The sequence below is a fragment of the Stegodyphus dumicola genome, chromosome X1 (assembly GCF_044657685.1).
Source record: "Stegodyphus dumicola isolate Sdum_Otavi_A_Nest chromosome X1, ASM4465768v1".
Classification (NCBI taxonomy): domain Eukaryota; kingdom Metazoa; phylum Arthropoda; class Arachnida; order Araneae; family Eresidae; genus Stegodyphus; species Stegodyphus dumicola.
Window position 1 is genome coordinate 17,788,466 of NC_140780.1, and position 16,321 is coordinate 17,804,786.

Below are 16,321 nucleotides of genomic sequence, written 5' to 3' on the forward strand. Positions count from 1 at the left end.
GCTCTCTGCGTCGGTAGCATACCAGACTCAGACTTGCCAAGTCTCCCGATTTAGGCGGGAGATTCCCGATTTTTGACCGCTCTCCCGCCAACCCAATTTACAATATATTTCTCCCGACTTTTTCTTATTCTTAAAATTTCTCATGATTTTTATGGAACTTGGCTTAATACTTTGTTATATGAACAAAAAAAGTGATTTTGGACGTCTGAAGCAAATGAATTTTCTCTAGATTATATCTAAAACAAAACCTTGCGAATTAGATAACTCCTGTATTGTGAGTGAGAGCATATACGTATCCAGAAACGTCCTTCTCCAGTTCTCGAATGGGCATCGTGCTCCACTGCGTGTCATCTGGCATATATTAGCCAATGAGGACAAAACAAGCTGTTATTTGGATGTTCTTTAGTTATTTCGGTCATTTTGTCCTGAGTTGTGTGAGTACACGTGCCTTCGGGAAATGGTTTTATAAATTATCATCTTTTATTATGTCTGTGGGAAAGGTGAAATACTTGTGTACGTTTCAAAAATCGTACACAGTTGACTTTCCTTCCATTATTTCCTCAAGGAAATGTAATAAATTTGCGATGTGTACCGCCTGTCGTTGCGATTTTTCGATTTCGCATGGTGGAAGGGTGGATGTTCTCAAACATGTGCGTACACAAAAACACAAGGGCAACATAAGTTGTTTTGAACAAAAAAAAAAAAAAAAAAAAAAAAAAACCGAAAAATTAAATTTTTCTTCGGAAACAAAGGACCAAAAAGTTATTAATGCAGAATGTCTGTTCTCTGCCTTTTTACTGGAGCACAACCTGCCACTGAATGCATCGGATCACACTGCAGCTTTATTTAGAAAAATGTTTCCCGATAGTGAAATCGCTAAGAAATACTTCAAAGCAAGAACCAAAAGAGGTGCAATTGTTAAAGAAATGGATTTGAAAAATAAATCTTCAGTTATTGATTGCATTAAAACAGCTCCGTTCTGCCTCTGTACGGATGGAATCAATAATACCGATTCAAAATTGTATCCAATTGTTGTTTCTTTTTTTAATCCAGAGTCTTCAGAAATTGAGTGCAGTTTACTTTCTGTCCGCACTTTAGAAGGACATTTGACAGGCTTTAATATAGCAGAGCTAATTATTAAAACTTTAAAAGAAAATGCAGTCCCTCTGGATAATTGCTTAGCACTTGGTGCTGGTAATGCACCAGTATTGGTAGGCTTGAAGACTGGTGTTGCGGGCATCTTCAGAAAAGAAAATTCAGATTTGCAGATTATGAGGTGCACCTGTCACCTCTTAAATTTAGCAGCTGAAATAGGAGTAGCTTCTTTACCAATAAATGTGGATGAACACATTGTTGATATTTATTATTATCTTGAAAGGAGTTCTAAAAAGGAAGAAAAATTGAAACAGGTCCAACAGCTGCACAACAGCAGTTTACAATTAGAAAACTTGGATGAAGTTATAAAATCAGCTAGGATTGACACCCAGTGGAGTTTAATTGGAAAACTGAAAGATGCTGATGGAATTTTAAAATATAGTGAACTGTCTAGAATTATGTTAGCCATCTTGACAGCTCCCCATAGTAATGCAGAGTGTGAGAGGATTTTCAGTGTTGTTGCAAAAACAAGGACGAAATTTAGATCTAATATTAGTGACGACACATTAGAAAACTTTTATTAGTGAAAGCAGGCTTACGTGGCAATTGCTATGAACAAAATTATGAAGTTTCTTTCTTAAAGAAAGCAAAATCTGCCACTGTTTATACCATTTGTACAAAAACTGATTAAAGGTGGTTTTTTTTTTTTTTTTTTTTTTTTTGTTTTCTTAAACGATGCAAGTAATAAAAATGTTTTTTATGTGTAAGGTATTTTTGTGTTGCTTGCATTTAAGAATTAGTTACTATTTAAAGTTAATTTTTTATTAAAAACTATGTTTTCATCATTTAAAAAGTCTTTTTAACATTGTGAAAAATCTCCCGATTTCTTTAAAAAATCTCCTGATTTTTGAGTGTCATAGGTTGCAAGTATGCAGACTCTTTCTGAGTAAGGAAACAGATGCAAACACTTCACTGTCTTCCCACTAGAAAAAACGCAAGTTAATTAATTCGTATTCTGGCCTTTTATGTATATTATGTACATTTAAATTTGTACATTTCCTTGTACCTTATTTTATAAATATCTTTCAATTTTTCAACTTCTTTTTCATTAATTTTTGCAATGATTGAATTACAGCCAAAAGTCGTTAATCCGAACTCGTCGGGACTTTGGCAATTCCGGATTATCGATTTTTCCGGATTATAGATCATCTGTTTAAATCTGGTAAGATGGCATGCAGAAATTATAAAATTAAAAATATGAAGCCATAATTTATGAAATAAAGAACAATTATGATCTAAAGGGTATCAAAATTTACAAAAAAAAGCTTAATATTTATTTAATTTAAATGATATGAAAGATGGAGTACATCGAGATGAAATACTACATTTAGTAATGAATTATAAGCCAAATAAAATAAAAACATCTGCCCTGAAGATAAGGATAGTGCTGACAGATCAACTTCCAATTCATTGCGCGCCGTGGCGTCCCCCCGCCGCAGATAAACAGATTGATAAACAGATTTCGGAATGGATAGATAAACAAAGGATATGCCTTTATCCATTTTTTGCAGCAATTCCACTTTTTGTTTAATGGACTTCGAAACATACTTTCGCTTTGTAGATCCTTTACATATTAGTAAATATATATTGGAAATTCTATTTGACATAATCGAAAGTTCAAGCTTACTTTTATAAAATTGCTCTAACAGTCTTCAAAAAGTAATAAGCCGGATCCAAGTCGAAGATTAAGAAACAACGCAATTTGCAACATTAACTGAATTAGATAATTTTAGCTTAGCTTTTACTGTCCATTATACATTAAACGTGCATGCGTAAACTTATTTTGAGCATGCGCACACGCATATTCGCAGATGTAAAGTTCTTACGCGCATGCGTCAATGTGATGCATGCGCAGTAAGTTTGTAGCTTTGAGGTCCGGATAATAGATCATTCCGGATTATGGATGTCCGAATTAACAACTTTTGACTGTATTTATTATGTTTATAACAATAACTTTGAATTCTGTTTAATAAATATGGCAAGGATTAAATTCTGTTTATGTTTATAAAAATAGCTTTGATTTAACATGCATGAAAGCGAGGGTGTCGGGGGGGGGCACTTTACTCAAGTAAAATGTAAACGATTTTTACTAAATCTAGCAGAGAAATTTTATTATTACTGCTCAATTTGGCAATAATATCGCAAGATTTCAAAAAAATTCATTAACTTAATGGAACTGTTGCATTCATAATGAATTCTTTATAGTACTTCACTTTAATTCATCTGATTTTAATCTTGCTAATTTGGATTAAAACTCAACTCACAAGTTTGGCTTAAACTCAAATTGCCAGTTTGGCATCATACTTGTTACTTGAGTAAAAGATGAAACATCTTCGCATTTATTAATTATTGTTATTTGAACGGGGATTGGTTTGTTCCCTTTGAAAAGTCAACCAATTTCCAATCAGTGACAATAATTACTTAGTTATTAATTTTCAATTTAAAAGTTTCCATTTCTATTTTTCATGATTAAGATTCAATTTACCTTTAAAAATGCTATTAGGAGATAATATAGTCAATATTACTTTAGTATGTAAATTATTATTATATTACTTATATTATATATACCAACAAAAAGGAATAAAGAAATGTAGAACACTTTTTATTTACGTTATGAATAATTTGGATTAGAAATAAATTGGAAAGAAGATTTGTTAATGTCTTCCATAGCTCTTTCAAATTTGTAATTGAATTTCATTTGTTAAGTGTCCATTATAATTATATAAATTTAAGACTTAAAAAATTTGCAGACTGCACCACCTTTGATTGGCCGTTTTGTTCCGTTCTGTGCTGTTGCTGCTGCAAATTGTGTTAACATTCCAATGATGCGGCTAAAGTAAGTGTCCCCTTTTTAAAAAAAAAATTTACTTGATTTAGTCATTTACTGAATTATTGTATATTGGGTATGCATAGCAAAAGTTGCCAGATTCAAGTACAGTAGAAGTCTACTTGTTGGAGTAGCATTTTCTTTAAAGTCTTTAACCCTTTGACTACTAATGGGACATGTATGTCCCACTAAAAGTTTAAAAATTACCACTGGGTTAGAAAGTATTTCGAATCTCCTGAATGCTGGAATCATCTTCTGAATAGTTAGAAAATCAAGACACTGATGTGCTTGTTGTACACAAATGAACAGAGAGAAATAAACAAACTTGAGTTGCCCAATGTATAATGCTGGATTATGCAAAGACTGCTTTACCCTGTACCATATGATGTAAAATCTGTTTCATATATAATAAAGTTTTCCAGAGTAATAATAAGTGTGTTTATAGTCAATCACTATGCGTGGGACATATGTATCCCACCATTAACTATGGCTGGGACATATGTGTTCCATCCTTTCTTTGGCTTGAAAACCATTTGTCTAAAAATTCCAAATGCTAAATTTACCTTATTTATGTCATATTTTGCTCACTTGGATAGAAAACAGGGTAATTTTTTTTAAAATTCATATTCAAAGGGTTAAATTAAGTGTACTGTTTTTAAGCCTTTGATAAAAGTTTTTTTTAACAAAATGTTTTCATTTTTGGAGAATTTTTTATCATTGAGAAAAGTATTTCTTTTTTTAAGTATAAAGTATACAATTTTTACTGAGTTAATGCCTCCCAAAAGAAGGCTAATTTTTTGTGTTTCTGAAGGGCAAAATTAATATCATCAACACATTGAAAAAGTTTAAACTTGAGCTAAACCTGCAGATATCAAAGCTGAGATATCTGAAATTTTAGCTATGAATAGAAGCTGAAAAAATTTTTAAACATGTCTATTTTATTTTTTTTTTCAGTTGCATAATTATTGTTCAAGTAAAACATGATGAAAGAAGTCCAGGACTTAGAAGAGAAGGGCTAGCTCATAGAGCTTTTCCCCCTGAAGCAGAAAGTGAGAAGTGATGACGTAGTCATGATGACACTGAGTGCGCAGATGCAATTCATAGTTTGGAAATTAGCGTTTTTGAACCAGCGTTTAAAATGAGCTGTGTGTGAAAGATAGCTATAATTTGGAAGAAACAGTGTTACTGCTTTATGCATTTTAGACTGAACCATTAAAAAATTTAATGATACTTAATTTTAAAATAATTGATAAAATGTGCTACTCTTTTAACATAAAGTTCCGTGGTTTTTTTTAATTTTTATTTGCAGGTTTTTTTATTTAATGCACGTTTATTTCTTATCATTTCTTTATCTGCATGTTAACTGAGAGAATATGTATACTGCTTCTAAGATAACTATAATATTAGTAGCTGTTTAAATTTACTCAAAAAACAATTTTACATTGACATAGTTTTAAACATATATGACATATATGGCAAAATTTCTGCTAACCTACATTTGATATTTTGCCTAATTGTAAATTTTACATTCTTATAATTCTCTTCCGATTCAATATAATAATAGATATTTTTAAATAATTTTGTAATTTATACTTGTATCTATATTACAATTAAATAAATGTATGCAAGATTGTTACCTTAATTTTGACAAAATAGCTTTACTCAGAGTACCTAATACAATTATTTAATTTTTAAAAAGCATGAGTAAAGGAAGCAGTTCTTTTTATGCCAATTACTGTGATGTTTTACACTATTATATTTTATCTAGAATGCTAATCTAGCACAAAATCTAATCAATAGTTAGTTACAAAGGATACAATAAGAACAACTTTAACAAGTACTTAACAAAATTAATTTGTTAAATACTTGTTATTCTTGTTTTACTATTTTGGTACTATTCATAATACCGAAGATATTATCGATTAACTCATATAAGTCAGACGTTTTTTGATTTCCTGGTGGGTGGAGTATACCTTTTGCAGTACTTTTTGAAAATAATGTTTTCTCTGGAGCGACCTTTTGTCTCTCGTTTCCCTTGACCATAAAATAATTCAGTTTTAGTTTGTGACACAATTTGATTTCTTCTCAATCTCTATTTAAAACCTCTTTAATAATATCAAAATTTAAAACAGTTCCATCTTCTAAAACAAATCCTTTATCTAAAACGTGGTTTCTCAGTCATTTGAGGCAGAGCGCGAAATGAGACCTCTGATTAAAACAAACTGCACATATTGAAAAGAACCATGAACTTGGTCCAGTTTAGAGTCATAGCAGAGTTTTTAATCTATATGCACTTCGTCGAAAGTGAGAACGCATATTTTTTCTACAGAATACAAATATTCGCCTCTTTCCTTCTTTAGAGTAAGAACATCACTTTGAATTCTTGGACTACACTAAAATTTAGCGCACCATTTCTTTAATTTGCTAAAACTATGTAAAGATATTCCAGTTTTTTTCTTAATTTTTTTCTTTCCAAAAATCATAGCTTTAAGATGACAGAGCTCTTATGACAATGCAACGTGAAATATCTTCACTAGTCCACCTGATTTTTTCCTTCTTTTTCAGTAATACATTAATCTGCGTCTTTATAAAAATAGGCTTTAGACATTTTTTCAAATTCTCCGATTTGTGCTTCTCTCCCCCCCAAAAAAATCTCGCTATTTGAGATTTTAATATCTGATACCAATTTCTGTCTAGATGTCGTCCACCTTCTTTGCCGCTGAACAAACATTCTAAAATTTTTCTTTTCTCTATTTTTCAATACTTTAATACAATTTTCTAAGGATATTATTTTGTTCTTCAAATTATCAATGCATTCTTGTTTATCCTTAAACTTAGGGCATTCAGGAATATCTACATTTTCATTTGTGAGTTTTATTTCAAAATCATTAAAATTTGATTTACTATTGTCATCATCAATTTCAATTTATTATTATGCGTGCGATCTTGCAGCATCGACTGATCACTGTCTTCACCAAAGGAACTCAATAGGAATTGTTTTACTGGATTTTCATAGTGTGGTGGTTCGGCATCATGCATAAAGCCATATAAGAGTCTTCTGGGTGTTGATATCCCCATGTAGTATGAAGTGCACCTCATCTGCCTAGAAAACGTTGAACAATCACTGAGGATCGCTTCAATTCTTGCCAGAAGCCACTCGGCAAATGATTCCATCATAGCTGTGTCTTCTAGTTGTAACTCATGCAGTGACTGCAGTTTGTAGGGAGAGAGATCGGATATCCCATGAAGAATATGTCAAACCTAGTTTTGTGAGCCCTGCTATTCCCCATGGACAATTCCGCCGCTTTATTATTCATAGTGGTTTCCATACCTCAGTAATTCGGCCCTCCGTCAACGAGGACCTCAACTTCATGGCCGATCTTCCAAAACACCAGTTTCTTTGAACCATTTGAGAAGCTTTAGTATTCCAGAACGTAATATGGGGTAATTCCTCATCTTCAATCCTTTCGCCGTGCAAAATTTTCACAATGTAACAGTTGCTGACTCTTTATTCAAACAGAATGACTTCACGAACAACATTTTGAAAGCGAAAGAGAAATCCTTGTGTATTACATGGATTTCAACAATTTCCAAATTTTAGATTGCCGGTTTAAATCAAAAGATGACACGTAGAAATTATACAATTAAAAATATGAAACAGTTGTTTTTCATCCATAATGACATTTAGTGCATAATTAAGTATTTGTGATCTTAAGGGAATCAAAATTTATTTAAAAAAAAAAAAAAGCTCAGTATTTATTTGTTTTATAAAATTTTTCTTTCAGTGTAAGTTGTTTAAGCTGTTTCATTTTTTTGTACTAATACATTCTGTTTGATTTTATAAACGAACATAATTTCTTGTTCAGTTACTAAATTTCATTGTTCAAGTGCTGTATTGAGAATTCCCACTAAGCTGTTAATCGAAATCTTTTTATTCTCAGCAACCTTCTAGTCACATTATTCGTTATCAGAAGCAATATTTTCTGCATCTAAAATTGTGTTAAAGATTTGGCTATCCATTAGTTGACTGACTGCAATAGAAAACTTGTGTTATATCATTTTCATTTATTATCACTTCTTCGTCTTTCTCCATAAATTCCATTAAATGGAAAATTTTGCCTGTTGCTTTTAAATGCCTCTGAAAAATGAGATTCATAGCTATCATCATCACCATTATTATCGCAACTACAAAATATGGTATCTACAAATTTAGCCATGAATTATACAAACATTAAAAAAAATATTTGCACTCACATCCTCTAGTGACCTTACAGTGCTCCACACAGTAGATTATATGTTAAAATACGAGGGCCATCCAGGAAGTAGATTACGTTTCCGTCTGTGTCCGCTAGGGGCGGGGCTAGCGCGGCCATCTTGGGGTCAGAGCGTTGCGCAGCTCAGTCTGCATCTAGCCGTGCTAGTGAGAGGTTCGTGCTGTGCTCCGTTCAGATACTGTGACGGTTTGAAATGTCTGCGTTAATTGAAAATCCCGCGAGCTGCGAGGTGCGCTCAGTAATAAGGTTTCTGACTGCAAAAAACTGTAAACCGATAGAAATCTATCGGCAGCTTCGTGAAGTGTATGGGGACAACATTATCACTGAAGGTGGAGTGCGTCAGTGGGTCATAAGATTTCAAAATGGCCGAACCAATGTTCACGATGAAGATCGAAGTGGGAGACCCAGCATAGTGACCGCCGAACTTCTCGAAAAAGTCGATGCTAAAGTCCGTGAAAATCGAAATTTCACAATAACGGAACTTTCTTTGAGTTTTCCACAAATTTCGCGAAGTTTGTTGCACGAAATCATCAGCGAAAAGCTTGGTTACCACAAGTTTTGTGCAAGATGGAAGGCAAGAAGAGGTAACGAAGTGGTTGAAGGTGCAGGCGGCCGAATTTTTCGACGAAGGAATTTCCAAGCTCGTACATCGCTACGATAAATGCCTTAATTTGTATGGTGACTATGTAGAAAAGTAGTATTTGAGTGTGGCTTTCATCTGTATATAATAAAATTTGTTTCCTATACTTTGTTTATTTTTTTATTCCAAAACGTAATCTACTTTCTGGATAGCCCTCGTATTTAACAAAATTCTTGAATGATTTTGCCCATGTTCAGAAAATTTAGCATAGATTTTAAAAAGACTACTTTATATCTGTATTTCACTGTGTGTAGCACTTCGATATCCATTGGCTGAATGATGAATGTACAATTTGGAGGGGAAAATAACTCATAGAACAAAAAAATAACTCTTATCTTTCACCGAAACTTTAAATGAAGTATGACGAATGTACAATTGATGATGAAATGATTTTCAAACCAATCTCATTTGTTGTCTTTCATTTGAACTATAGGTGATCAGAAATATCTTTGCTTCTTTAATTAGAGGTGGTGTATGTTTTCCAATTACAAAATGTTTACATGGCACTTGCAACGTTCCCGTTTCAGTCAATCATATTTTAATCTGCTGTCCTGCTTTTAGTCAGAAACGTGAATTTTATTTTAACTCTACGCATGTTAACTTGACAGATCTTATTGGAAGAAACCCTCACATCAACCTCATAAGTTTAAAAGACATCTCCTTTTACCATATGATTTGAATTACATTTTATCCTGCTCTAGCTGTTGTTATAGCTTTTTTCAGTCATTTCTGCCTGGACAAGTTATTTCTCCATGCCTTCATCAATATTTCACGTTCATTTCATCAATTCACTTGATACTTGTTTATGCATCTTGAATTTTACTCACCATGTGTCTGGCGCATAATAACCCTCGAGGTTTTGTGCCATTTAAAAAACCAACCAACCAACTACAAAAAGTTTATGAGTTTCTTCAGCACTTGCACATGCCAGACTCATTACTTGCTATAGAATCTTTGACATATGTTAGGCCTTTTTCTTCAGATGTCACTGAGGCATTTCCTGAGCGCATATTGCCAGAAAAAAACCAGTTTTTATCAGTGATGTAAATTTATTCTGAACATAACTTTTTACTGTCAATGTGTTCAATGAATTCATGTGAAAATTTTCAGGTGCTTCGATGTCAGCTGAGGCTTTTTTACCTGAAATTTTTAACTGCTTTATACCATGGCAATTTTTAAATTAAGTCAACCAGTCTGTCAAATATGTGACTGAGATTTGTTAAGTCCATTTCCTAGCAAAATAATTTGGCTTGAGCCATTAGCATTGGACCCATCAATGGCATGCCTTTGATGCAACATTACTTTACCCATTTAATCAATATTTTGTCATGATTATCACTTTTAGAATAAATAATTTTTCTGTTATTTACTGCGAGTGAGATGTCAGAATTCACAAACAATTTGTTTTTCATTTACCCTCCTTATGTTGTATGTTTTTGACTCCAGTGCCGTACTCTTTGCATAACTGTCAGATGGATATACTTTTATCAATTTTTTTTTTTCAGCATCAGGAATTCCACTTTTTGCTTGATTGACATCGACATCGAAATATGCTTTCACTTTGCAGATCCTGTTGCAGCTTCAGAATTAAAAACATAATCTAAGATTCATTTTCAATGTAGTAAAAAATTTCAGTTGAATTTTTTAACATATTTAACTAATGATAACATACCTGTAATAATAATAGCTTGTAAAAACTTATCAATTGGATCAAATTAGAATGTTAAGGAAGAATGGAATTTGCTTTTCTACCTGAACTCGAAATCTTTTTGCCCTCTCTCTGCTATTCTAACAATAGGAAATCAGTGTGAGCAGCATACCATTCCAAAGCATCACTCAAGTCCTGAGAGTATGATTGTGAGCAATGCAGAAGAATGTATTGTCCTTGATTGCAGTTCCGATTCCCTAGTCAGCAGGTGCTTAAAAGCAACATGCAGGAATCCGTTAGTCTAGAGCAGTGGTCGGCAAACTTATTAGCCAAAGAGCCAAATATGAACATTACAATAATTTTTAAAAAACTTGAGAGCCAAATCTGCTTGTTTAGTAAACTTTTATTACACTAAATAAAACTAAATTTAAATACTTAATAAATATTTATTAATGCGAACAATGTGCTTGCATCTCCTTGGAAAGTTTGAGTGAGTCAGGTTTGTATGTTGTTGTTTTTAATTTTAGGCATGATTCCAAGATCTCGTCAATAAGACCATTTCCCAGTTTACTCTTGATAATGTTCATGCTTGAAAAAGATTGTTCGCATATGTATGTAGAACCGAAAAGGGAAAGAACAGCAAACGCGAGCTTTTTCAGCTGATCGTAAGAGTCAGGAATACTATTCCAAGCGTTGAAAATGATCATGTCTTCCTTTTCCAGGTTATTCAAAGCAGACCACTTGTGTTGTGAACTAAGATCACATTTTTTATTCTCCAATATTTACAATTCAACACAAAGATGTTCAAATTTAGAGTGCCATATCTCCTCGTTTTTTAAATCCAGCAATTGTATTTCAAAGCTACCAATGTCAATTTCAAAAGGAGAAAGTTTCAACTCTGTTATCGTAGCATTAAGAGGATTTTTGAGAAATGCTAAAGTTGCTCTGCGGTTTTAAAATTCCTGAAACCTGCTGATAAATGCTTCCCTCATATTTAAAATTATTGTTTTAAAATGGTGTTTATCAATAGAGGAATTATTTTATTGGCGATGCTTCAGCAGGCTCGGAAAGTGAAGCAATGTTTCCCTTTCAAGATCCTTTGCAAAAATGGATAATTTGTTTTCGAATGTTATTACTTCTTCTAACATCGAAAAAATTAGGTTTCCTTTCCCTTGTAGTTTACGATTAAGCTGATTTAGATGAGATGTAACGTCTACCATGAAATAGAAGTTTTGGATCCACTGATCGTCTGATAGTTATGGATAGTGGACGCTATTCTGAAGAAAAAATGCTTTAATTTCCGGAAGAAGGGATGCGAAACGTTTTAAAATGTTTCCTCTTGATAACCAACGTACCTTGTTATGAAGCAGAAGATCAGCGTACTCACTCTCCATTTCAAATAATTCTTTTAATTGGCGAAGATTAAAAGCTTTAGCTAAAATGGAGTTGATAATAGTGCTACACACAGTGAAATACAGATATAAAGTAGTCTTTTTAAAATCTATGCTAAATTTTCTGAACATGGGCAAAATCATTCAAGAATTTTGTTAAATATTTTAACATATAATCTACTGTGTGGAGCACTGTAAGGTCACCAATTCCATAACTTTAGAATTTTTTTCCGGAAATGTTTTCGCACGAAGCGCTTTTTAGTGAATGATATAATGGTAAACAAGTATCTCGTGATTAGTTTTTTTCTTTCTTTTCGTGATTAACTTTTTAATAAGACAGGACAACGGCAGACATGGTAGATATGACAAAACTGTTTACACTGAAACTGATGCTCTGTGATGCCAATTTGTGTCTTCACTACTTTATAAAAAGCATGCACGCGCATGGTTTTTGTACATGGTTTATGTTTACGTTTACGAAAACTAATAAAACTAAACTCGATGTTCGTTACGTATTTTTATAAGAATATAAAATTTTTATTACCTATCTATCTTTTTACTCAAACAAAAAATTATACATGTTCTCGATTTATAGAAAAATTTTAATTTATCAAAATAAGATGTAATTTTTTTCTTACCAAGCATTTTTTTTAAATGTAAATATTATTGCACCTTCCGTGGATATTTGTACCAGAGCCACACTTAAGGAGCCAAAGAGCCACATGCGGCTCTGGAGCCGCACTTTGCCGACCACTGGTCTAGAGAAACATTTACTGTGTGCTTTTTGTTTAGTATTTATGTTAAGGGACAAGGAATTCATTAAAACAAAAATTTTTTTTTTTTTGCTTGTGGTCTTTAGGCCTGGATATGGAATTTCTGAATTTTGGACATTATAAGGTTTTTGTAGTTTTTAAATATGTCTTCTATATTTTATTATTTACTCAACAATAGTCAATTCACATTGTTAGTGTTCAATAGACAATATGATACGGCATATCTAACAAATAAATCTAAATGCTGCATCTAAATTTCTATGTGTGATTCAGTGGCATTGTTATCTAAACCAACATTCAGTCTAGTTTAAAGAGAATTTATTGGAATGCCAAGAAAAATTAAACTAATCAGTTTGATATCTTATTTGCAATATTGAAGCTGCATTAAAAAAACTGAGAGCAAGTTCCAGAGTTCAGACTGTTGCCACTTAAGAGATCTCTAAATCAATGTGCTTTTACTGATTTTTGCATTGCCATTCAGAGGTAGAAAAAAGTGTCCATTCAAACTGGAACAGTATGCATGTATTTTAGTGATATTTTATGTTGTTATTGCATATGTTCCAAATGTCATATGATAAAAGTGAATATGAATATTCTGGCAGGTCAGAGCAAGATTTAGATGTAGTGAGAGTGAATCATCTAGTGAGGACTGTTGCGAGGACTGTGATGTTTCCTAATGTGTTGTATCACATCTATCACACTGCCACTGCTATATAAATTGTTTACAAATATTAATTAAAGTAAGGTACCATAAGCAAATGGTCTTTTTTTACATGCTGTAGTTGCCCTACCTGACTTAACAAGTTAATTCGGGCTATAGATTATATGTTTCAAATGTCATATGATAAAAGTGAATATGAATATTCTGGCAGGTCAGAGCAAGAATTAGATGCAGCAGGAGTGAATCATCTAGCGAGAACTGTGATGTATCACATTTTCACATCTATCACACTACCACCGCTATATAAATTGTTTACAAATATTAAATAAAATAAAGGTACCATAAGCAAAAAGTGTTTTTTTTTTTTTTTTTTTTTTTACATGCTGTAGTTGCCCTACCCAACTTAACAAGTTAATTCGGGCTATGGATTTTTTAAAACTTTTCGTTGAATATTTCTTACCAAATTTGGTCAATACTGGCAAAAATGTTTTTGAATTAAAGTTTGTCACATTGCTTTAAACTGCTTTATTGCACATTGCTAAAATTTGCTAAGTTAGGCACATCTCTTAGCAAATTTTTGGAAGATTATTAAATAACAATTTGGTCTCTAAGCAGTTAAACGGTCCTTACTTTTTCGAATTTTTTTTTTTGCTCTATTTGCAAGTAACTTATAATTTTATGAGTATATAATTACTATTAAAACAGTATATGACATTTTGATTTCATTATTTTTGTAACAGACTTTAGAAAGCTTGAATAATGAGAATCTGTTATTTAAACTGAAAATTGTCATGATTCCTAGACTACCTCTAAAATGACAAGCATCACGCAAGATAAAATCATTTAACTGTGGGTGATCATCTTAGAGTATGTTCACTGTATATATTATGCACTTTTTTGTTTTGTATGTGGAAAAAATATTCTGTTGTAATATATTTTTTCTTTTTGCAGGGAATTGCAAGAAGGTATACCTGTTGTTGATAAAGATGGTAACAAAATTGGCTCTTCCAAAATTGCTGCTAAATGGGCAATTGCTCAAGTTGTATTATCTAGAATTGGAATGGCTATGCCTGGCATGTGTATGTAAAGTATTGATATTTTTGTTTACTTTTTGTCAACTGAAATAAATAAAAATTTCTTTCATATATTTAGTGTTTTGTAGCTCGTGCTGTGGCAAGTTTTGTGGTAAAGAAACTACTTGTTACAATTTGTAATATTAGTTAAAGTAGTCTACTGAGATAATTTTTGTAAATGGTTTAGATGTTAATAAACACATTCAGAAAAATACAGAAAGAAAATGGTGTTGAGAGAAATCTATTATAAATTAATAGAATGGAATTTGTTTGCTTGTGTACCCTTTACCTTGGTTAAATTGATAAAAAAAATTGAGTTAGCAACTGATCTTTATGCATTTTTAAATCACAGACTGAGGTTTGTGATTTAAACGATAGAAACTGGGTTACTGTTTCGCATGTTGCTGAAAAATCTTGGAACAACTAAAGATTTTTTTTGAATGATAATGTTTTTTTTTTTTTTTTTTTTTTTTTTTTTTTTTTTTAAAGCAATGAACTTTTGAAAATTTTGTTAAAATTTATTCACTGTATAAAGAATGGGGATATATAGACAGTAAATTATTAAACCACTAAAAGAACTTAAATATGTGCTATATTGCATCAATTTATTAGTTTTGATGAAAGTGGAAGTCATAATTTGGCTGTAAGAGCTGGTTTAGTTTATGACATATCTAAAATTCTTCCTATTTTTAATTGCTGTTGAAAGGTTTCACACTTCCTAAGCTAAACATACAAACTACATGTAGTGTAAATAGCATGTTGCATTCGGTTGCTTGAATTTATCAATTATATTTTTCAAGTAAGATTATTGATTTAAGGTAAGTGAACTCCTCTCAAATTCCCATTTATTAATTATGTTTTAAGCATTTTAAAAATGGATGTTAACATTTCTAATATGTAAAGAGCAGTAAAAATGTTCTGAAAAAGTATAGGATGATATATTTTGAGAGAAATCTATTATAAATTAATGGAAGCAAACATACTTTCTCTTACTGCTACCATAAGAAAATTAACTTTCACAATATTTAATGGGTTTCATGTTTAGTGTTTTAATCTTAAGTGGGCCCACCAGGGGCCGAGCGGTAAAGTCGTTGAACACTGGTGGTTCGGTCCGAGGTTTGGAATCCCATGGACGAGCTGGTTGCATAAGCATTTTTGTAGTTTTTCCCTTCTGTAACGTATATACAAGCCAGTTTCCCTTAGAAAGTCCTGGCATCCCTCCCCTTAGGAAGATAGCCCTCGAGGCTTTGCTGTAGTTAAAATAAACCAAACCAAACTTATTTAAGGTATGGTAGGTTTATTTATTGATGTTTTTTCATCAGGTTTGTATATTACTTGAAATTTTTTTACAAAATAATCAAGTAACAACTTTAGTTTGAGAGGTCTCTGTATAAAATCATTATGCAATTCACTGTTATTAAAATTACAGAGAGGACAAAAATTTGCAAAATCTGACTAAACCTGTATTGGCTCATTTTTTTTTTAAATTTGAGTTTCGATACATGGACCAGTAATCTCTGGTATGATTTTTTGCATGTATCATAAGAAGAATAATTTTGAATATTTTTGTCACTTCCATTTTACTGTTCTGCATCTTTTCTCGCATTAATATTGATTTTAATAATGGTGTAAATTTGTTTCATCATACAACATTCGAAAGAAATCATTGCCAAGGAACATGTCTTTAGTTACAGAAATGTTTTGTAAGATCGGAATAATTTTGTTTTATGCTCAGATTTTCTATAAATATGTCCATGACAGGAATTTCTTCTTCATGAAGGCTGTCCTTGTGGTTGTCTATGTAATATCTTGATTGTCGATATCTTCAAGACTTTTGTATGTGAGTGAAGTCTTTTTTAGATATTAATTAAGGAAAATG

General features: G+C 32.1%; 1 protein-coding gene across 2 annotated transcripts in view; it reads left to right on the top strand.

The window, feature by feature from the left end:
- Nucleotides 1-16,321, top strand: part of Sfxn1-3 (Sideroflexin-1-3) — an 88,067-nt gene that overhangs the window by 41,500 nt on the left and 30,246 nt on the right. Inside the window, exons 6-8 of one of the 2 annotated variants that reach the window (XR_004757865.2) lie at nucleotides 3,906-3,991; nucleotides 4,937-5,031; nucleotides 14,321-14,448. Coding sequence is in view for 1 of the 2 variants with exons in the window: in XM_035357168.2 (XP_035213059.1) it covers nucleotides 3,906-3,991; nucleotides 14,321-14,448 (214 nt within the window). In the remaining variant the exon portion in view is untranslated. The remainder of the gene's footprint in view (nucleotides 1-3,905; nucleotides 3,992-4,936; nucleotides 5,032-14,320; nucleotides 14,449-16,321) is intronic. The other variant, XM_035357168.2, reaches the window with a different exon arrangement.